At 37.7% G+C, this 19,809-nt stretch overlaps 2 protein-coding genes across 2 annotated transcripts in view; one reads left to right on the top strand and one right to left on the bottom strand.

Annotated features, from left to right (window-relative positions):
• The window catches only part of LOC122766696 (pyruvate carboxylase, mitochondrial-like), a 329,387-nt gene that overhangs the window by 227,291 nt on the left and 82,287 nt on the right, over positions 1 to 19,809 (top strand). The window lies entirely within an intron of this gene.
• LOC122766698 lies at positions 1,810 to 7,575 on the bottom strand. Its single transcript, XM_044021772.1, has 5 exons — positions 6,170 to 7,575; positions 3,941 to 4,933; positions 3,675 to 3,827; positions 3,291 to 3,383; positions 1,810 to 2,773 (listed from the first exon to the last, which is right to left on the bottom strand). The coding sequence occupies exons 1-5, from the start codon at positions 7,139 to 7,141 to the stop codon at positions 2,474 to 2,476; spliced, it is 2,511 nt and encodes an 836-aa protein (XP_043877707.1). The 5' UTR covers positions 7,142 to 7,575; the 3' UTR covers positions 1,810 to 2,473.

Raw genomic sequence — 19,809 nt, 5'->3', positions numbered from 1 at the left:
ATCCGACAAAATAATTATAAATATCTAACGTTTGTCAGACGACTTCCGGTCTATCGAGCTATCGCTCCCAAACTCAGTAGCCAATTAGCAGGCAGCATCCTAAGTCTTGCCCACAAACAAAAAAATCACGATGCAAAGAACAAATAAGGGAGAGCAACAAATGTATTTTCAAACAATAAAATACAATATTTTTGAATGATTAAATTGATAATTTTTGAAAATATTGACACAAATCTAATTCAAATTTTTTGTAATACCTAAGTTTGAAAGAAGAATTTCTACTTGTACGATTATGTTTACACTATAACATTACCACTTTTACAGTAGTTTAAAGTTTTTCTTGTATTTCTTTGACCACTAATGGAAGAAGGGAGGAGGGAAGAGGGGAAGGGTTGGGAGGAGAAAGATTAGGAGGCATAGACCTCGGCTCAAATGACTATAGGAAGTGAAGCTCTTAGTGCGCTGAGCATCTGTGGGTCAGAAAAAGGGTTGAGAGGGGGAGCAACGCAGGATGATTAAGAGCGAGTGAGCACGAGTGGTCAGAAATCTGTGGAGTGTGAGAGAGATAAGTGAAATAGAATAGAAATGATGGAGTGGTAAATCCTGCACCTTGACCTCTGTTTTATTTCTGGTGCTTTGGTTGATTTAGACATTTTGGTATTGATTGGACTTTTACTTAAGAGTTATCGTTGCCTTATAGTTACTTGTGTTGTGTTACTTCCCGTAGATTTTCCTGTTGTATTTTGAAGCTTCCTGATTTGTTGAAAAACTCACCTCTTGTTGTGTATCGTGTCGCTTCATCACTCCCTGGTTTTCACTTTCCCGCCTTTTTGATTACATAATTACTTCACCTTTGTCGAGTCGTGTGTATAAATAATTTCGTTCTTAGCCAGATTGTCTTTTGTTGCTTCTTGTTCTCAATGCAATTTCACACACAGAGAGATGGAAATGAAAGCAGAATTGGAAAATATTTTGCTGTGTTATGTACAAACTGGACTTAAATATCCACCTAAGAGTTTTTTTTCCCCCCTCGGTCACTTTTCCGTCTTCTAAATATGTTTTCCTTCTGCATCACCCCTTCTGTGTTTGTCTTTCTCTTTCAAGCATGTACCTCCACCGCCATTGTTATATCTGGGATTCACCTCCTGTCTCTTTACCGTCACTACAGTACATCAAATAGTTCTCTGGTGGACCACTGTATTTCTGACCCAGTAAGCCAGACCTCCCCCAAAGCAAGGTCCAGCAAGGAGAGAAGTCTGATGTATCAGTTCAGCCAGTCTCACCCAGTTTTACAGCTCTCTGTTTTTATGGCTCGTTGATCCACAGTTAATCAAACCTCTACACTGTAAACCCGGATAAGTTGAGTTTACTTAAAAATTTTTAGGAAACTGGTTGCCCTAAAAAAATTAAGTAATGTTTGATGAAAACTTAAGTGAATTTAACTCAAAAAAATGAGTGGATGGCATCGTTATTTTAAGTTTAGTACACTTAATACCAAGTTTGTTCAACTTAAAATCACAAGTAATATCAATTGCTTTGCCCCTTTATTCCACTGTTAATTTAAAGTTAAGTGCACTAACCTCCAAGATGATTAAACTTAAAAACATTAGTAGAATCAATTGCTTTGCATATTTATTCCACTTATAACTTTAAGCTGTATACACTAACCACCAAGTTGATTTACCTTAAAAATTCCATTGCCCAATTACTCCACTATCTGAAGAGTAAAATAAAATCTGTTTAAACAGATTTAAAAAAAAACTATACAGATTAAATTTAGAAAATAAAAAGCAAAACCACAGGAGTACATTCTTGTCTACATGTTTTATTAAACTTGTCTTTATCATGTTATCAAATAAAATGGGTTTGCGATGAAAATCAAATAGGACTCCTGTGAATCAGGAGCAACATCAGTATCAATGCATACAAAAACATGCATATCAAACAGTGCCCACAGTAAACATGGTATTTTAAAGTGCAATATCACAAATAACCAAGCACTCAGAACCAGAGCAGTGGTATAAGTATTCAAACCCGTTTTACAGATAGTTGATTCTTCAAATATTGAACCTGACCTGCTGAATAAAGTGGAAGGTGCTTTTCATGCACTCTTTTGAAACAGGATGGCATTAAAACTACACAACCAATGCCAATGCAATAGGAATGAAACTAGATCAGTGTTAATAACACGAATCATACACCCATCAGCATGGAATTAAACTACAAAATCAGTGGCAATGCCATAAAACATACTGTAGCTAGAAATAGGAATGGAACTAAACTGCTAGATCAGTGCTGATAACATAAATCATACACCAATCAGGATGATATCAAACAGCAAAATCAGTGGCAATGCATAAGAAAACTTGCATATCAAACAGTGCCCACAGTAAACAGTATTTTTAAAGTGCAACATTACAAATAACCAAGCAATCAGATCCAGAGCAGTGGTATAAGTATTCAAACCCCTGTTTTAAACAGATAGTTGATTCTTCAAAGATTGAATTTTGGGTTTCAGCTCACCTCTGCCCAGGTTTAGCATGACCTGTTGAATAAAGTGGAATGTGCTTTTCATGCACTTGGGGTAATCCAAGTGCAAGGCATAAATCAGTCCAAAAAGGACACAGAAAGCCTGTGGCAGGTTGGCCAGCTCCTCCATTACCACACTCCCTTCCAAGACGATGCTCACTTTGGATGGGTTGAGTTGAGGATGTTCGTCAATGCAGAGGATTCCCACTGGAGTTTCACTGTACACGTCCTTGTCAGTTGCATCCTAACAGAAAAATAAACAGACAAAGAGAGGACATTGTAATGTCAATAATTCTGTATTGACCACAGAAATTAAGAAAGGACAACACCAATTTTAAATCATCATAATTTGACTGTGCATTACAAGAGCTGTTTGAAAACCTGTGTGCTGAAATGGTTTTGTAGCTCAGAAGAGATGGAGACCTTTTTCAGTCTCAGTCAAGCTGAAAGGTTGTGTCAAAACTATTTCCAGTAAAGATGCAATTGTTGCAGTTGACACAAATTTAATCTAAAAAAATAAGAATTTATGTACGGGTTTTTCATAGTCCTCAGCAAAATTAAAAAAAAAGGGGTCCTTCCCTGTGGCCCCATCTCACACTAGCTGATGTCAATTTCACAGAAATAAAGACATTTTTGTACAATGTTAATTTGTTTGTAATTTAGAGTAGGTAGTAGTAATTTAATTTTTTTAGTCAATTAATATCAGATGGTCATGTTGTGAATCAATAATGCAGATATTCAAAACAAATTCAGTTACTTACCAAGCAGGTTTTGAAGAACGCAGAGGGGTCATCCCCCAAAACGACTGGCAGTCCCCGAAGACAAAGGCACCTGATGTCTGTTGGCTCAGTGGTCTGGAAGATAGTGGACATAACTAAGTACATTCATACTGTATATGGTTAAATAGCCAGAAAATCGATTTACACAATTTAATTACTTTAATACAAACTTCCTGGACAGAAAGTAGAGAGGAGTGGACAGAAGGACAGAAGAGGAGAGATAAAAACAATAGCAAAGTATAAAGAGTAGGAGAAAAGAGGAGGAAATGGAAACGGGAGAGCAGTGAAAAGTAATGAGATAAGAAGAAAGGGGGAAATAATAGAGAGGCAAGACAGGCAGTCAGCTTAGTAGACAAGTCAGCATACCTTTGTCTGACGTAAAAGGTCAGTTAAAAGCTGTCCACTGAGGCCCCTCTTCTTCCTGAACAGGTCCATCAAGTTTGGCGAGAAACGGTCAAGTGCCTCAAAGAAGTTTTCTTTGAGATTTTTCCCCACCACTCTGGTGAACTCGTAACACACCTGAAAACATAATGCATGGTCAAATGAAAGACATTTATGACCCTCAACACAACACAATTTGGGTCACACAGTGTTAACCACTTTTTGTTAATACCTAAAACAGGTATACAAACCTGGCTTTCGGAGAAAAGTGCTGGCCATCGCTGTACAACCTGGGTAATTGCAGGCTTGTCTGTCACAACTTCTTTTCTCCGCAGAGCAAAGGTCTTATCCATCTCTTTCTTAATAAGGGACCCATTTGGCTTTGCCTTCATCATCTCATTGACTAAAACCTGGCGAGCTGCTTCCAGGTTGTGGTCATCCAACCCCTCTGGATACTGAGGCAGGAAATTTATTTCTCCTTTCCTTGGCTTCTTGATGTCCTTGTTTGGAGGGTCGCCATTTGTTGAGTATCTTCCACGTTTACCACTGTTGACAGTGACGTCAAGTCGGCCCAGCTTGCACATTTTGGCTCTGTAATTTCCAACCTTGAATTTCAAACTGTTCTTCCATCCAACACAGCCAGAGGGGGACCCCGCTTCTTTAAGACATGGGTGCGTTTCTACTAAAGCTTGTGCAACAGCTGCTAAATCTTCCTTTTTTGGGTATGCATCAAATGCATAGATGACCTCAGCCAATTTCTCAAGGATATCATGCTTTAACTCTTTTGTCACTTTCAGATAGGTTCCATCCCTGAGATATAACAAGTTACCTTGACGGAGTCGGTACTCAACATCAACTGAAAATTTAGGAATTTCAAACACCTCTGGCCATGGCACACTTCTATCCAGAGAGGAGTTAGACAGGATCTCAGTGTCGGCCAGGCTGCTTGTGTCACTACACAATGAAGATTGTTCAACTGGTTGAATGACTGGTACCAATTCAATCATAGGGATGATTTTAATCGTTGGCTTATCTGGGAGCTCTGAGACATCTTCAAGGTTACACAGTTCATTGTTGAAGTCAGGGTCTTGGTACTGTAGGACGAAGTTGTAATTTGCTTGGAGAGTGCCTTTAAGCCAGCCAATCAAGTCTTCAAGTGTGTCCGGTCGTGTTGTCATTGTCAATTTTCTGATGTCTCCCTCTGAGACAATAACCCTCATGATGAATTTCTCTTGAAGAGCCATCTGGGGAGAAAGGATATGCACAAGAAATTAGCAAATAACATATCGTTTCAATGTTACCATAAGTTCTCCTTGGACCCTGTATGCTGATAACGGGAGGACATCATTCAGCTCCGATATCTTGACCACATGTGTGGAGGGGATATCACCACAGAGAAGTTGGTAAGATCTGAAATGCTCACAGTACCATGCGGTCATTTTGTGGCAGATGAACAGGATTTCTGTGTTAGCTGCAACAATCTTTTCAATCTGGGCAAATTCAGAGAGACCTGAGCAAGAGCCAAAAGAGAGAATCATCCCTGGATGATACATGATTCCATCTATGCAGACAGATGACACATCCAGAACAGAATCTACCTTTGCAATGTCTCGAGCAAATACCCTCTGAACATTCAAAGGGAAAGAGGCAAGAAAAACTGGGGTAACCCTTGCCATCTCCACTGATGGTTTGAAAAATGCGCAGCAGTCAAGATGGTAACTGACTGCTTTCTGGTGTTTTGTAGCGAGTGTCATTGCAACATTTTTGAAATTTTGAGAGTTCCGAATTGCTTTTTTAAAGAACTTATGTTTCCCCTCGAAGCGCATTGTCCAAACATCGCACAAGGGACCAAACTTCCTCACAAGGTAAGGATAGTGTTCCAGATAGTGATGCTTTGGCTTTAACCGAAAATCTGGAAAAGTTGACTGCAGAAGCTGTCTGTGTTCTGTTATTTTACATTCCATGAAATGCAGTGTCTCTTCAGTATGCCGTGGTGCCACAGCCAGCTCAATTATGTCTTTAAGAAGCATCAGAATTTCCCAAGTGTCATCACCCTCAGGAACACAGTGACCAATGAGAAATGGGAGGAGCCTTATGAGACACCAATTCTCATGGGCATTTCCACCAATGCTTCCTTTGGTGGAAAATCCTTTTCCGATGATCTGAGGGCGGTCTGTTTTGTCTGTGAATGTATAATTAAAGTGTCTGATGGTCTGATTTAGTGTATCTAACGTGAAATACCCCTTGCTTATCAGATTTTTAAGACACAGGGACAACTCAGTTGGCACAATGCCTTCAAAGAGATCGTGCAAGATGTCGGGAGGATACCCTGTGACCACATGAAAATGCTCAAGATTTTCAGTTAATGGACATGCGCTTTTCACACCATAAGTCTGAGTCAGTGCTGTGTCCTCTCTCACCTCCTGCACTTGCCTATCATGAGAGTCTTTGTCTCTGAGCTGAAAGAATCCAGAACATACCTCTTGCCGTTGTGCGTCTCTGCTGCTCACTAGACAGAATCTGCAGAACTTGTCCACCTTGAAGCTCTCCAGGAATCCTGCAAGAGAGTGAGCACCAAGATTATCAGCGGCAACATATAAGACTGTGCCCTTCACACTTGCACCTAGTGACTCTATGTAAACACCATTTTGCTCCAATATCTTTAGATCATAGATGAGAGGTTGCAGAACTTTTGCATAACCACACTCTTTAACTGTAGATGTATTGCATAGTAGAGCAAGCTGGATTGAGTTGAGGGTGGACCTGTATTTTGCAGGTATGTTTGCAATGACCCAATATACTGCACACATTTTATGTTTCAGTCTTGACGTTCCTAGAGGATTGGCTACTTCAAAGTCGTCAATGTAAAGGCCAAGAGCAATTGTGAACTCATCGCTTGCAAGAAGAGAATTTTCATTGAAGTACTGCCCATCTGCATAAGACGTGTATTCCTGCAGTACATGGACTTTTTCTGACATAGCTTTGTCTAACACGTCAGTTTTGTTAAGCAGCTTCTGAAGCATTGGAACAATCGGGACATATGCAAGCGGTTTTTTGCCTTTTTCCACAACATATTCAATGGGGTTTACCAGTGGGAACTCTTTGCGTACATAGGCTGCTCTCTGTTTAGCAGTTCCTAAGGGTCCATCTTTGGCACAAAATGACATCATGTTACACTCTGACACAGCACTGGTAATTTCACTCACAACTGTATCATCCACATTATCAAAGTATTTATTTAGTGTAGCTCTCACTTTGTTGTGCAGAAGTGGCTCTGACAGCTTATTGATTTGACAAAGCTGCTGTAATATTGCTTGCACAGAACTCTCTGGTATGTGCATAACTGTTTGCATCTTTAACAGAAGAGATGCTAAGTTGTGCTCTAGCTGCTTTCTTAAATCATTAATATCATTATCACTAGCTTCTTCACCAACTCCTTCCAACTCTGCCATGTCATCAGCATGTGATATTTGCTCTTGTGCACCATCCTGATCATGACCTTCATAATCACAACCAATGATTTCTGACTTGAAGCTCTTCCAGCTGTGGTCCTTGTGTGCTTTACTCTTGTGTGCTTTGAACGTGGAGTAGACACTGCTTTCAAAGTCACAGTCTTTATAAGGGCAACTGACTTTATGGTTGACTTTTAAGTGTGCATTATGCAGGTGACTAAAGTAGTCAGTTTCAGTACAAGACTCAGCAAACCCACATGACAGACAACAAAACTTTACTGGTACATCTACAGTTGGTTGCTGTTCTGAAGGTTTGGTGTGAAGGCGGGACAAGTGTACTCTTAGTGCATTGAGTGATTTAAATGTACACAGACATTCCTGGTGTAAACATGGAAATGGTTCTGTTCTTGCATAGCTCCCATGTTTTAGTCTATAGTGCTTAAAAAGCTGTACTCTCTTTTCACAGATGAAAGGGCAGTACTTACACTTCCACAACATGTCTTCTGGAGACCTGCAACACAATAAAAAGAAAAAAAAACATGAGCTATTGGGAAATAATGTTAGATTATCCTCTACAATCTATCTGTATCTTAATTCTGGATAGTGATAAAACTGTATAATGCTATTTGTTCACTTCTTACAGAGTAATGTTACTTTGTGGAAGTAAAGAGGGTCACATGCACATTGCAATATCACAGCCTGGTCACATGAATACAGTTAACATTTGACAGGTGATGTACCAACAATTAATGGCAGATATCTTGAGTGAAAAAATACACAAACAATATCCAGTTAGCGCAGCAAGAGTAAAAGGCTGAAAAATAGGAGCTTCAAATATCTTTTTATGCAACCTTTTCAACGGCCACAACACTGGAGGTTAGGTTTAGCAGAATATTCAAAATGTCGGTTTCGAGCGCGCGAGGGGCCTTCACTGTTCACTGAATAAGTGAGTGTTAACAATACGTAAAAGACGTTGTTATCACTGCTCACAACAGCTAATAAAGCTATGTGTGAGAAAAATGTCCGTTAAAATGCTTTATACGGCTAGCCAAATGTGTCTTAACATTACCATGTCAGTTTCGCTAATGAAAACGTTTTTTCCACTGCTCTAACAGTCATTGCTAGCTAGTGCTAACTTTAAATCAAAAGCCATCACAGAATAAAACTCGGTTGCTCACTTACCAGTAAAATGTCTGTCGGGCACAACAGCAGCGGACAGTTGAAAATACACGAAGGAAAAGTTCAAGTGACGTGCTGCAACATGCCTTCGGGCAGGTGACCTATGCTGCATTCAAGTGATGTCAGAATAATCGGGTAAATGATTTTCCGACTGACAAAAATCAAACAAACACTGATAGGCTACAGTAAATATCGACCCGTGTAGAGTAAAATAGATTAGCAAGTTATTTATTTTCATAAATCATGATATCAACGATATCAAGTCAGTTGTTTTAGTGATTTTAGGTATTGTAGAGTCTACTAGTAGAATACAACAAGAAGTCTGGGATAAAATCACTGATATAAAGCTTAAAAAGTGTTAATGCATAGTTGATAACAACATGAAACATCACCAGAAACGGCTAACCATGTCTTTTAAATGTTTTGATTATTAAAATATAAAAAATTCTTCTTTGTAGCATCCACTAAGTTGAAAAATGACCTCGGGAACATCGAACCTTCCTACACTACTTGAATGCAGCGGGAATTTAAGCGGCATGGTCATGTCCAAAACTTATAAATTACATCCCATTTAACTTAAAGTTACTCATTCATGACATTACTTTCAAATCTAAGTATATTCTACTTCCAATTAGTAGACTGCGCTTAAATTTGATAGTTACACAATCAAACTTAAATTATCTATGTACGCTGTAATTGATTGTTTGAGTAGAAATGACATCCGGGCTAACAGTGTAGTGGTTTTGGCACTCAGTTCCTCTCATCAGGGAGAGTGACCTTGCTGCATGAAACTAAACTTACACGACCTACTGTTTTGTGATTAAGTGAGTTAAGTGAGTCAGCAGAAATTCTCATTACTGACAAAGTTTTAGTTTTTTTCACAGTTTTTTTCACTGTTCGTAAAACATTTGCTCATAAAAAAAATAAATCCTAGCATGGTTTGGTGTGACTGTATGAGGCAATGACACACATTCAGTGCTGACTGTGCCATGAGTGCTCCCTGCTGCTGAGAACCAGAAGCATGCATTCATTGAGGCTTAGGTGTTAAAGGGTTAAGAATATGTTCAACTTTTTATCTTGTCATCATAGAGGCTTTTCTTGGAAAAACGGGTCCGTACACCACTCACTCTCCCACACCAAAGTCCTTAGAGATATTTATCATTTTTTGTCTACTATTGCCATGTTTGTATCACTGATGTAAATCTTGATGATAGATCTCAATGATGTAAAATCACTGGTTTTCTTTTTGAACTTTAGTCTGTGGAGTGAACTAGAAAATAATGCAGTGAGATAAAGAGGTAAAACATGTTCTTAAAATATCATGGACAGAAGATGGTTTAGAGTTTCGACTATGTGTCAGTGCCTCTACAACTGCACTTCAAAAAAACCTAGCCTCTATTCCTTTTAATAAAACCACCACTTCATTCAGGGCAACTTAGAATCAGTGCACCTGTGAACTCATGGAACTTATTGTCAGATAAGCCAAGGAAACAGAAATAACATATATAATATAGCATGAAACCTTCTTTTGACCACAGATGAATCAAGTGCAAGTAACTGCTCTAAGACGTCTTACTGAGCAGTAAGGCAGATGAGAGGGGAAGAGGGAGACATTGACTTAGTTCATTCTGAGTAATTCAGCACTTAATCAGAGAGAGGACAGACCTGTTCTGGCTCAGTCAGGCCAAATTAGCACTCAAAGTGAAAACAGTCGCAGCAGAGTCGGCCCGCATTGACCCCAGACTGAACGTTGCCTTTTGACTTTTTGTTTTTTTGTTTTTACAGAGGACTGGTTAAAGTCACTGGTGGTTTCAGCAAACTGCAACTGACATACATTACTTTTCTTTGATCTTTACTCTATCCCGTTGTTATTTAAGTTAAACAAAAGCTGTTAGGATTGAGTGCTGACTCACAACAGATATAAATACTGTGTAGGGAATGTCCATTTTATTTCATCGCTGCTCACAAGGGACACAGAAGCATGCGCACGCATGTTAATGATGCTGCACCGAGTCAGTGCATTAGCACTATTTCATATTTCACTAATCCAACAGAGTTTTTTATATCATTTTAGAATTTAAGTGTCAAGTAAAAGACGACGTAAACACACACACATCAAATACCTACATACACATAAATATATATATGGAAAATGGTCTGTATTTATATAATATTATATATAGTCCACTCAAAGCTGCCTTACACAACAGTTTTGCCATTCGCCCATTCATGTACATTTACTCACGCATTCATTCTATGGGCATTGCATTTTCTATCACACATTTTTCATACCCATTCACACGCTGTCAGGAGCAATGTGGGGTTAAGTGGGGTTAAGGCAATTTATGATTTGCAAATGCAAAAAAATGCTAAGATTTATATATGTGTACATATATATATATATATAATTTATATCACATTTTTGTAATTCCATGTTATATATGTATATATACACATATATGTGTGTGTTTGTACATATATATATATCACATTTTTGTAATCCCGTGCCCTTTTTAAAAGGTTGAGAGGTGAGCAGACGAGGCAGTGTTAACCCACCATTGGATGTTTGTCACTAACAAGCAGAAAAGTGACAGGTAAGGCAGACAAAAGTCAAAAGATGGAACTTTGACAGCAGCTGAGGAGCATGTCCTTGCCAGCAGCAAGAAAATACCCACTGTTTGTGTGTGAGATAGAGAGAGAGAGAGAGACAAAAAGAAAGGTAGATAGATAGAGATTATTTATTTATTTATGTATGTTTAGGTGTCAGCCTGCAATAACAAGTTGGCTGGTTTGTCAGTAAGTGAGGAATATTTTTTTTGGGTGTATAAATTAATCAGTGATTTTGAGACACTGACTAAATCTCGACATGACTGCGATGCACAGTGAGCGCCTGCAAACAAACCTTTCGCACATGATCACCAGTGTGTCAGAGGATTTACACGCACCCCACATGCAAAGAAAGAAAAACTTCCCACAATAGAGCATGTGTTTGGCGACGAGCGGAGCTCACATGGAACATGATTGACCACCCACACCCTCAGAGATCACATGATCGCACACATAAAGGCACCATAGCGGCACACAAATCAGGACACTGACAGCTCAATCCGCAGTTAGACACACACACACACCTACTCACAAGGCTAAATGGAATGAGCACACTCACACACTTGCTCAGCTGTGATGTCAGGGGTAAATGGTGTGGAGGTTTAGATCGAAGGGCAGACCCTGCTCCATTTGTCTCAATCTATGAGTAATGAGAGACAAGGACACATGCACATACATGCATGATAGCCACAAGACTCCGCCCTCTAATTTAACTTTCTGAGCCAGGAGGTGGGGCATGGGCAATATATCGATATTATATCCATGTTTGTGACATTAGACAAGACATGGTCTGATTTTGGATGTCATATATCTGTGGGGACTTTTCCTTTAAAGACTGAATATTATACTGAATAAAAGTGTGAAATATGCAAAATGTTAATCGATTTAAAAATACACAATACATGGAATCAACTGCATTTTTTTTATCAACTTACAACACTTTAATTGTAAGCCTAATATAGCAGATATTTTATTTATACATATTTAAATATATATATGTGTGTGTGTGTATGTATATATATATATATATATATAGCAGAGTTTGACCATAATTACAGTCAATTTTTTGTAACACACGTAAATATCCTTCATTTAACATTAAAAAGCCAAAGAAATAAAGCAGGTATTATCTGAAATGAAAGGTTAAAACTGTATTTTTAGATTTATGTAATATAGATGATAAACAGTAGATATATATTGCGATAAGATTTTTTTTCCCATATGGCCTAGCCCTTTATTTGCATGTCATTGTGTTGTTTAGTTATTTAACTTGCAATAGCAATGGGTTTCCCTAATGATTCCCCTTTTACTGCTGGGAGAGCATTTTATCAGCCACGGGCAGCAGTTAATGAAGTATGAGAAAAACATGCTGGCCTTGTTTGTCTATATTGCTTTAAGAGTAAAATGTTCACTCATGCTCTCAGACATGTTTTTTTAAACATGCAATGCAAACGCTTGCAAGAGTTAATCACTTTAATAAGTTCTCTACCGTTGAAAAACAACAACTTATGCATTTCTTTGTCTGTGGGCCTGCGTAAATGGATTTGTACACAATGAGAGTTGTTAGACAACATCTGCTAAATGTCAAAATAAAAAGTGTGAATGTGCCAGTTTTTAAGTGCCAGTGCCAGAGTGCCACCTGTGTAGCCTGTTGGCACAACTGAATGGAACAAGAGCCACATGTCACCTGTGAATTCCCTTCTGTTTATAGGCTTATAAAGGTATGCAACTGAGTTTCTGTTGCCAGACGGCCATTTCAGCACCACGGTCAGTGCACATTTGCTGTATACACTATGGTGTTTATTTACAAAATGAATGAAAGGAGCAGAATAATCTTATGTATTGTTCTTCTTCTTCTCATTATTGGTATAATAATAAAGATAATAATAATAATAATTATGATAATAATAGTAAACATTACATATATATACAATATAAGGTTAAATTGGAATAAGGCTGACTCAAGGCCCCAATGTTTTCTCAAATACAAAATATCATATTTTGCTTTTAGTTTCTTTAGCTTTTCTGTCAAAATTAAATTCCTTGAACTGATTCATTTTCCAGGTGTGTTTTTCCATCTCTTTAGATCTGATCTGATTTCATGTAAATCATAGAAACTTTTTTTTTTTTTATTGAATATTGGAATTAGAGAGCTTTATACAAATGTTGTGGACACACAAAGGGAGAGGAAACAGGATCTGTGTTGAAAGAGCATTAAAACAAAATCAAATGCGAAAACCTATAAATACCGACTAGAAGATCACAGGCCACTATGATAAGGCTATAAAATATTCCAATAAATAATGCATGATGTTCTGTGCTGAGAAAATTGTGACATTTATAGTGAGTTCTGTAAATAAGAAGCAGCTGTTAGTCATTTGCTGTCCTGGGCTCCACTAGTCTCTGAACACAGACACTATGGGGGCTTTGTAGCATTAAAAGCATCATGCTGAGCCATGATGGAGGGGAATAATTAAAGATGATCTTGTTGGTTGAGTCAACATTTCTATTTTGGTTATAGCATTCTTAATAGGAGCCATCTTTGCTTCAGTGTTGGTACAGATGCCTGGGTGAATCACCTTTTCACCACTGACTGTAGTCATCAATGGAACGAGCCCATTAGAGAAGATGCATTAGTTTGGCAGAATAGTATATTGACATTTGGACCATTATCATGATGGTAAATGGAACCTGGTTAAATTATATTAGCAACTAAGACCATACAGAATGGGATAAGGACTATTTTAGCAACTAAGACCATACAGAATGGGATTAGACAGGCAGATGCACTCTGCATTACTTTGATCTCTAAAGAACAACATGTCACTCATTGAATCCTGTTTTTCATGCCATCTTCTCTAGTGGTGTTACCTGAAGTAACCCAAAAGTAGGGCTGGACGACATGGAAATAACAAATCTTTTTATAGAATTTGATATTGATATATATCACAATATAAATCAAATCAATATTTCTGAGAGGCTGGGTGATATGGCTTCTAAGTAATATTTGAATATTCTTAGGCTAGATCCCGACATATGAGATATATGGTGATATAAAGCTGCACACAGGATGTTTCTCTGGACTCGTGAAAAGATTTCTTTTGAGATGTTTGTGATTCTCAAAGGAGAGTGACAATACACTGTAAATACGCTTTAAAATAAAATATCTACTGTTTATGATCTATATTCTTAAAATCGGCTTATAGCCTTTCATTTCAGATAATATCTGCTTTATATCCTTTGGCTTTTTCATGTTAAATGAAGGATATTTCAGTGTTAGAAACAATGGAATTGACTATAAATATGGTCAAATTCTGCTAAATAAGTCATCACAAAAATAAACACAGATACTTTATCACAATATGACAAACAATATCCCAAAGCTAATGTCACAATATATATATATTTATAATATTGATATATTGCCCAGACCTGCCTTTTCTACCTTTTTTTTATTATCATGTTTGCATTTTAACACTGCAGGAAAAAGTGGTGTGACATTTCTTTAGAAAATGACTTTCATTATTTCCCACACAGAGAACAATAATATATAAATAAAAACTGGGATAACTGGAATAATACCTAATGTTTTCAAAATGATGTTATTTCACTTTACTTGCCATAACTGTAATTGCCTGACAACTGCCTACTGTGAATATTGAATTTGTCTGAAGTGAGCACTCAAGATTGGTTGTTTCAGTCTGTGGATGAAGTATATCTAGAAGACCCGACATTGAAGACCATATCGTGAGAATTAGTGTTTATTTTCCCAGTTTGAATCTTGAGTCCTAATTGGAGATGTTTAGGTTACATTTATTTGTATAATGAGGGAGGGTCAATTCTAACCTAAATAACATCTTATATTAGCTAGATTGTAAATATTAAGATTGAATAACATTATGTATTTTGTTTATGATTGTGCATAACAAGGTCAGGACACCCCATCATCTAATAATTGTGCATGCATGTGCAAGCATGGAACAATGCAATGCTACGTCCTATTTTTTCCCTGCGACACCTTTAAGGTTTATATTGGTCAGCTGCTTTTTTTAACTCCTCAGTTGGGATTTCTCTTTTTATTTCACTGCCCCTTAGACTGTTTGAACCTCATAAACAGTGGCCTCATACATAAACCCATACTGCCCTAGTATATTACTCTTTGCAAAAATACTATTATCTTGGGAACTCTTTAAACTATTGGTGCAAGATCCTACATTTAGTCGTAGCCAATGAAGGGAAAGCAATGACTAAGAGTAGTGTGATCATGTGTTTGAAATATTATTTATATTCAGTGGAGGTTTTTTTTTTTCAGTAAATGATAATTCATTCTTATATTAACTTTTAATTTGCCATCTTATTTACTGGTTAACCCTCTTATGACCATCATGATATTTAGACCTTCTGATTTATTTAGATTTTATTGCTGTGGAATTGTCAAAAAATGTTCATTGAGTGAGTTTTTCAGCTCCTTTTTCCAAAGATAACTTTCACTTTAGATATCTGGTAGTTATTCAACCGTTCAGGAATTACGGTACTGAGAAGCTGATGTCACAAACGTGTGAAACGTGTGGACATTATTCCAGACTTTTAGGGGTCGCCAAAGTCTGCCTCCATCTTTCCCTATCCCTTGTGTCCTCTTCTATTACACCAACTGTCCTCAGAATCTTTAGTGATCTGGTAAAATGCTCTCCAATTAGCCTGTCCCCATTTCGGCAACGCCATCTTCACTTTTATGGAAACAGTCGGTAAAGAAACAAGTCGTCTGACATATTGCCTGGTGTATGACGCTGTCAGTTATATATGGATGTGAATAGCGTCACCTACCGGAGCCCTATAAGTCAACAAAAACTTTTTAACTGTTACATCTTTTAGTAGTCAATGAAACCTGAAACACACGCACACACACACACACACACATTCAATGATCCCCCGCTGCTTTGTTCAACTTCTCAATTTTCCATAGGGCTCTGCTTCCTGTCTCAGTGGTGTGTGAGTGTGTGTTGTTTTGGGGTGAGATGTTGATTTTCATAAACACAAACTAAAACAACAGAGAACATGTTTCTATAATGCATTGTATATGCACAACAACTAACAAGAATTTGCTTGGAGACCTACTCTCAATACTGTTAGATTTCAAAGAGTGTGATGAGTAGAATTAACACACGAGACCTAACACCTGCTGACGGAGTCTGATACGACCCACTCTGTGGGTTTGGAGAACATCACAAGTCATTTAATGCGTCACAAGCCTTACAGCTTAAAGACTCCCAAAATACCTTCTAAGTAGCAATCTGTTTTAATAAGCGTGTGTCTCAGGATCCATGAAAGAGTGTGAGAAGGCCTCTTTTAGCAAGTTCAGCAACCCCCAAATTGTTGATACCACCTGAGTCTGAGTCACAGTGTTTATGGAAAAACACGTCACATATTAGTAATGGCTCTCAGTGAAATTATCCTCCCCTGGTAGTCAATAAAGTCTAATCTTACATGGTTATTTTTGACAATATTGCTTTTTGTGATGTGCAGATCATTAGCAGGCATTATTAGTGTCAAGAAATGAATCTTTGTTGTCCACTTTCCTTCACCCAGCCCCCCTCCTCCTCCTCATCATCATCATGTCTTATGGTTCAGGCTGTAATTTCCTACATTTTCCCCTCGAGAAGAGTGTGGACTTTAACAACCCGTGTAAATCAGCTGGGCTCATCATGGAAATGGTTCGAGCTATAGTTATAGTTCACGGCACTTGAAAACCTTGTCATTGCCTTTAATTTAAAGCCAAATATTTCGTGGTTGCACATCATTTGCATTTTAAACCGCAGATAACAGAAAAACTGACAGTGGTTTTTCACAGACAAATTGCTTCTTTTTTTTTCTCCACTAAACACTGTAGTTATCCAAGAGATATCATAACAACAGTTCAGTTGCGGTTGCATTTTCCCCAGTGGTGTACTTTGTCTAGGATGTGTTCAAGTTCAGCACCGTGGCCAGCGCCGGCTCACAGACTACAGGCAACTGAAACGCACTGTAATGAGAATCTGAGTTGGAAATAGTCGAGCGTGTATGTCTGACATTTCTCAAGGCTAAAAGATTATCTCTCCTCCATCCTCATGTTCCCTTGCATTGCTTTCGTAAGTGTTTCCAAAACCAATAAGGGATGATGGCTGGATTTAAACAAGCTGTGTTTCACAAAACCTTATGCAGAGACACAGGCATGCAAAAGTGTCATTTTAGAAATGGATAGCCTTCTCTGCTTTATTTATTCTTTCCAAGGTGGAAACTGCTCTGCTAAGGAGTTGACTCTAAAGATCACCAAGTGGATTTTTTTATTTATTTATAAAAGTGTGTAGCAAATTACAAACAGTAGCTATGTTTACATGGTGACATTTTGCACATGTAAACATAGCTACTGATTCCAGAGTTAAATTTGTCTCAAGACTGTGGAGTGTATTTGTGTGGCAGCCTGTGGCCAAGAGGAAAGGAATTGGGCTTGTAACCATCAGAGGGTTATGAAGGTCAAGGCCTTGGGTACCCCATCGCTCCCCGGGCACAGATAAGTGCTGCCCACTGCTCATGTGCCTGGCGTGTGTGTGTAATAAGGATGGGTTGAAAATAAAATAATTAATTCTAACTGCTGTTGCTTTGGCAGTAAAAAAAAAATTTGAGTGCATTTCACACTTGTAAAGACCACTGAGAGTTGGAGGATGGTGGTTGGCACGGCAAATACAGCAAAGCTTTATTACAGCAAGTTGTTAAAGTTGAAAACAAAGGAAGAAATATGATCATAGTAGTGAACACAAGAGTAAATATCCTTCCACCTTTTATCAGTATGTGTCATTGTGCTTGTTTGTCTATGTTGTGTTTTAAACCTTTGGTTACTAAGTCTTTCATGTGATATATTTGCTTTTAGGCAGCTTTAAAAGACAATGACGTGTGTGTGTGTTTATCTCATTTAGTTTAGTTTTTATGTGTGTGTGTGTGTTGATCTCGTTTATGTGTCCGGGCCAGTGGTTAAGGGCGTGACGGATGGGGATAGGGAGACCGAGGAGGAGAGAAGAGAAAAGACGAACGACCTGACTGCTCCCCTATTCAACTCTTAATCACTGAGAGGAGCGTGCAGGCTGTGTATGACAGAGGGAGGCGGTGTTTGTGTAGGAAAGACAGAGATCGGGGGGCTGCGTGTCGTGTGTTGCTTTGCACAGCTGGAGTCGTTCAAAAATTCAAACTGAAAATATGTTCCCTTATTTATGCTTTATTTTTGGTGTCCTGCTTTGCATGAAGCACTATTACATTTTTTGCTATACAGATTAAATATAGAATGTTTATTCAGAACATGTGAACATAACACAATTAAAAAGAAATGCAAGTATAAAAACAAGACAAAACAATCAAAATTGTAAAAATGGAGTATAGGAAGAAGCATAATCGTATTAATTCCTACCCCTTCTCCACTATTTACTAATAATCATCAGTTTCTTGTTTACCAATTTGCTACATATACTGTACACAAGTGCAAACATCCATCTCCTATATACATGTTATCCTAAATGCATGTTAAAAATATTAAACAATGCTTGGACATTGGTTTGTTCCACAGCTTCACTGCACATATTGATTGAACATTGTTACTGTACGGACACAACGATATTTTACATGTGACTCCCCTCTTAAATTATATTCCCCATATCTGTATTAAAAAGCCATTTCTGCATATTGCCAGGGAGTAGGTTGTTTATCGCTTAATGCATTATTTGTGCTTCTTGAAAATGAATAAGATAAATGAGTTTTGTAATTTTTGATTTCATTAGGTATTTATAAGTCATGCCCCAAACCTCTGCACAGTCATTTAAATAGGGTAAAAGTAGCGAACAGTCGGGTGTGGAGTGATTTGTGGTCCGTGAATGTGTTTTGCCCGTCTCAGTATTGAAATGTGAGATGTATAAAAAATTATAAAATTGGATGGGACAATATAAAGTAGATGTCAGCTGAAGAAAATGAATGGGCTCTACCTATTGTTGTCACATTGATAGATGCAAATTATATTACACAGAGGATTAGCTTGGCTTGATTTAAGGCAAGACAATGTTGTACAATCCTCTCTTTGCTCCTTTAGAGATAAGGCTGGACAATATGGCTCATTTGGATACATTTGTATGAGATATATGGGGATATAAAGCTGCACACAGGTTGTTTCTCATGAAAAACTTTGTTTTGAGATGTTTGTGCTTCACAAAGGAGAGTGACAATACACTGTAAATACACTCTGAAATAAAACATCTACTGTTTATGATCTGTATTCATTTTAGATAACACCAGAATTATTTATTTGACTTTTAATGTCAATTTTCTTTTAAATTGTAAACCTTTTTAGTTACATGTGTTACAAACAATGAAATTGATTCTGCTATGGGACAAATAATTAGGTGTTTCTAATATATTGTATCTATATATGTGTACTACATATATATGTGCGTGCGTGACTATTCTAGCAAGAAAACTTATAATAAAAAAGAATCCAACTACAAAAAAAAAGACACTAAGTACAAAAACAAAACAACACTCAGTAATACTGACCAGACTGCACAATTCTGTTCTAACACATAAATGAACACTTTTTGGCTGTAGTGATGAACCAAGGGGTTTTATAGTGTTTGCATTATGTATGGTCTGCTCTAGTTGTTGATATACCATTTTCCCAGGATTTATTGAATTTGCCCACGTAGAATTTGTCCAATCTGGTAGAGAAAGTCATTTTCTCCATCACATATATATTGGCCACTACCTCCAGTAAATTGAATTATATTTGAGTAGACATGTTATTTTTTATATTTTCTCCATACATTTATTTAGTTCTTGCCAGTATGAATCGATTGAGGGAAAACATTTTA

Source organism: Solea senegalensis, linkage group LG3 (assembly GCF_019176455.1).
Source record: "Solea senegalensis isolate Sse05_10M linkage group LG3, IFAPA_SoseM_1, whole genome shotgun sequence".
Classification (NCBI taxonomy): domain Eukaryota; kingdom Metazoa; phylum Chordata; class Actinopteri; order Pleuronectiformes; family Soleidae; genus Solea; species Solea senegalensis.
This window is presented reverse-complemented; position numbering and strand designations above follow the sequence as displayed.

Coding starts and splice junctions, on each gene's coding strand:
- LOC122766698 (XM_044021772.1), bottom strand. CDS start 7,141: ATGGCAGAGTTGGAAGGAGTTGGTGAAGAAGCTAGTGATAATGATATT. Junction 3,384..3,674: donor ACCTTTTACGTCAGACAAAG/GTATGCTGACTT, acceptor ACTATCTTCCAG/ACCACTGAGCCAACAGACAT. Junction 2,774..3,290: donor CGTTCTTCAAAACCTGCTTG/GTAAGTAACTGA, acceptor TTTTTCTGTTAG/GATGCAACTGACAAGGACGT.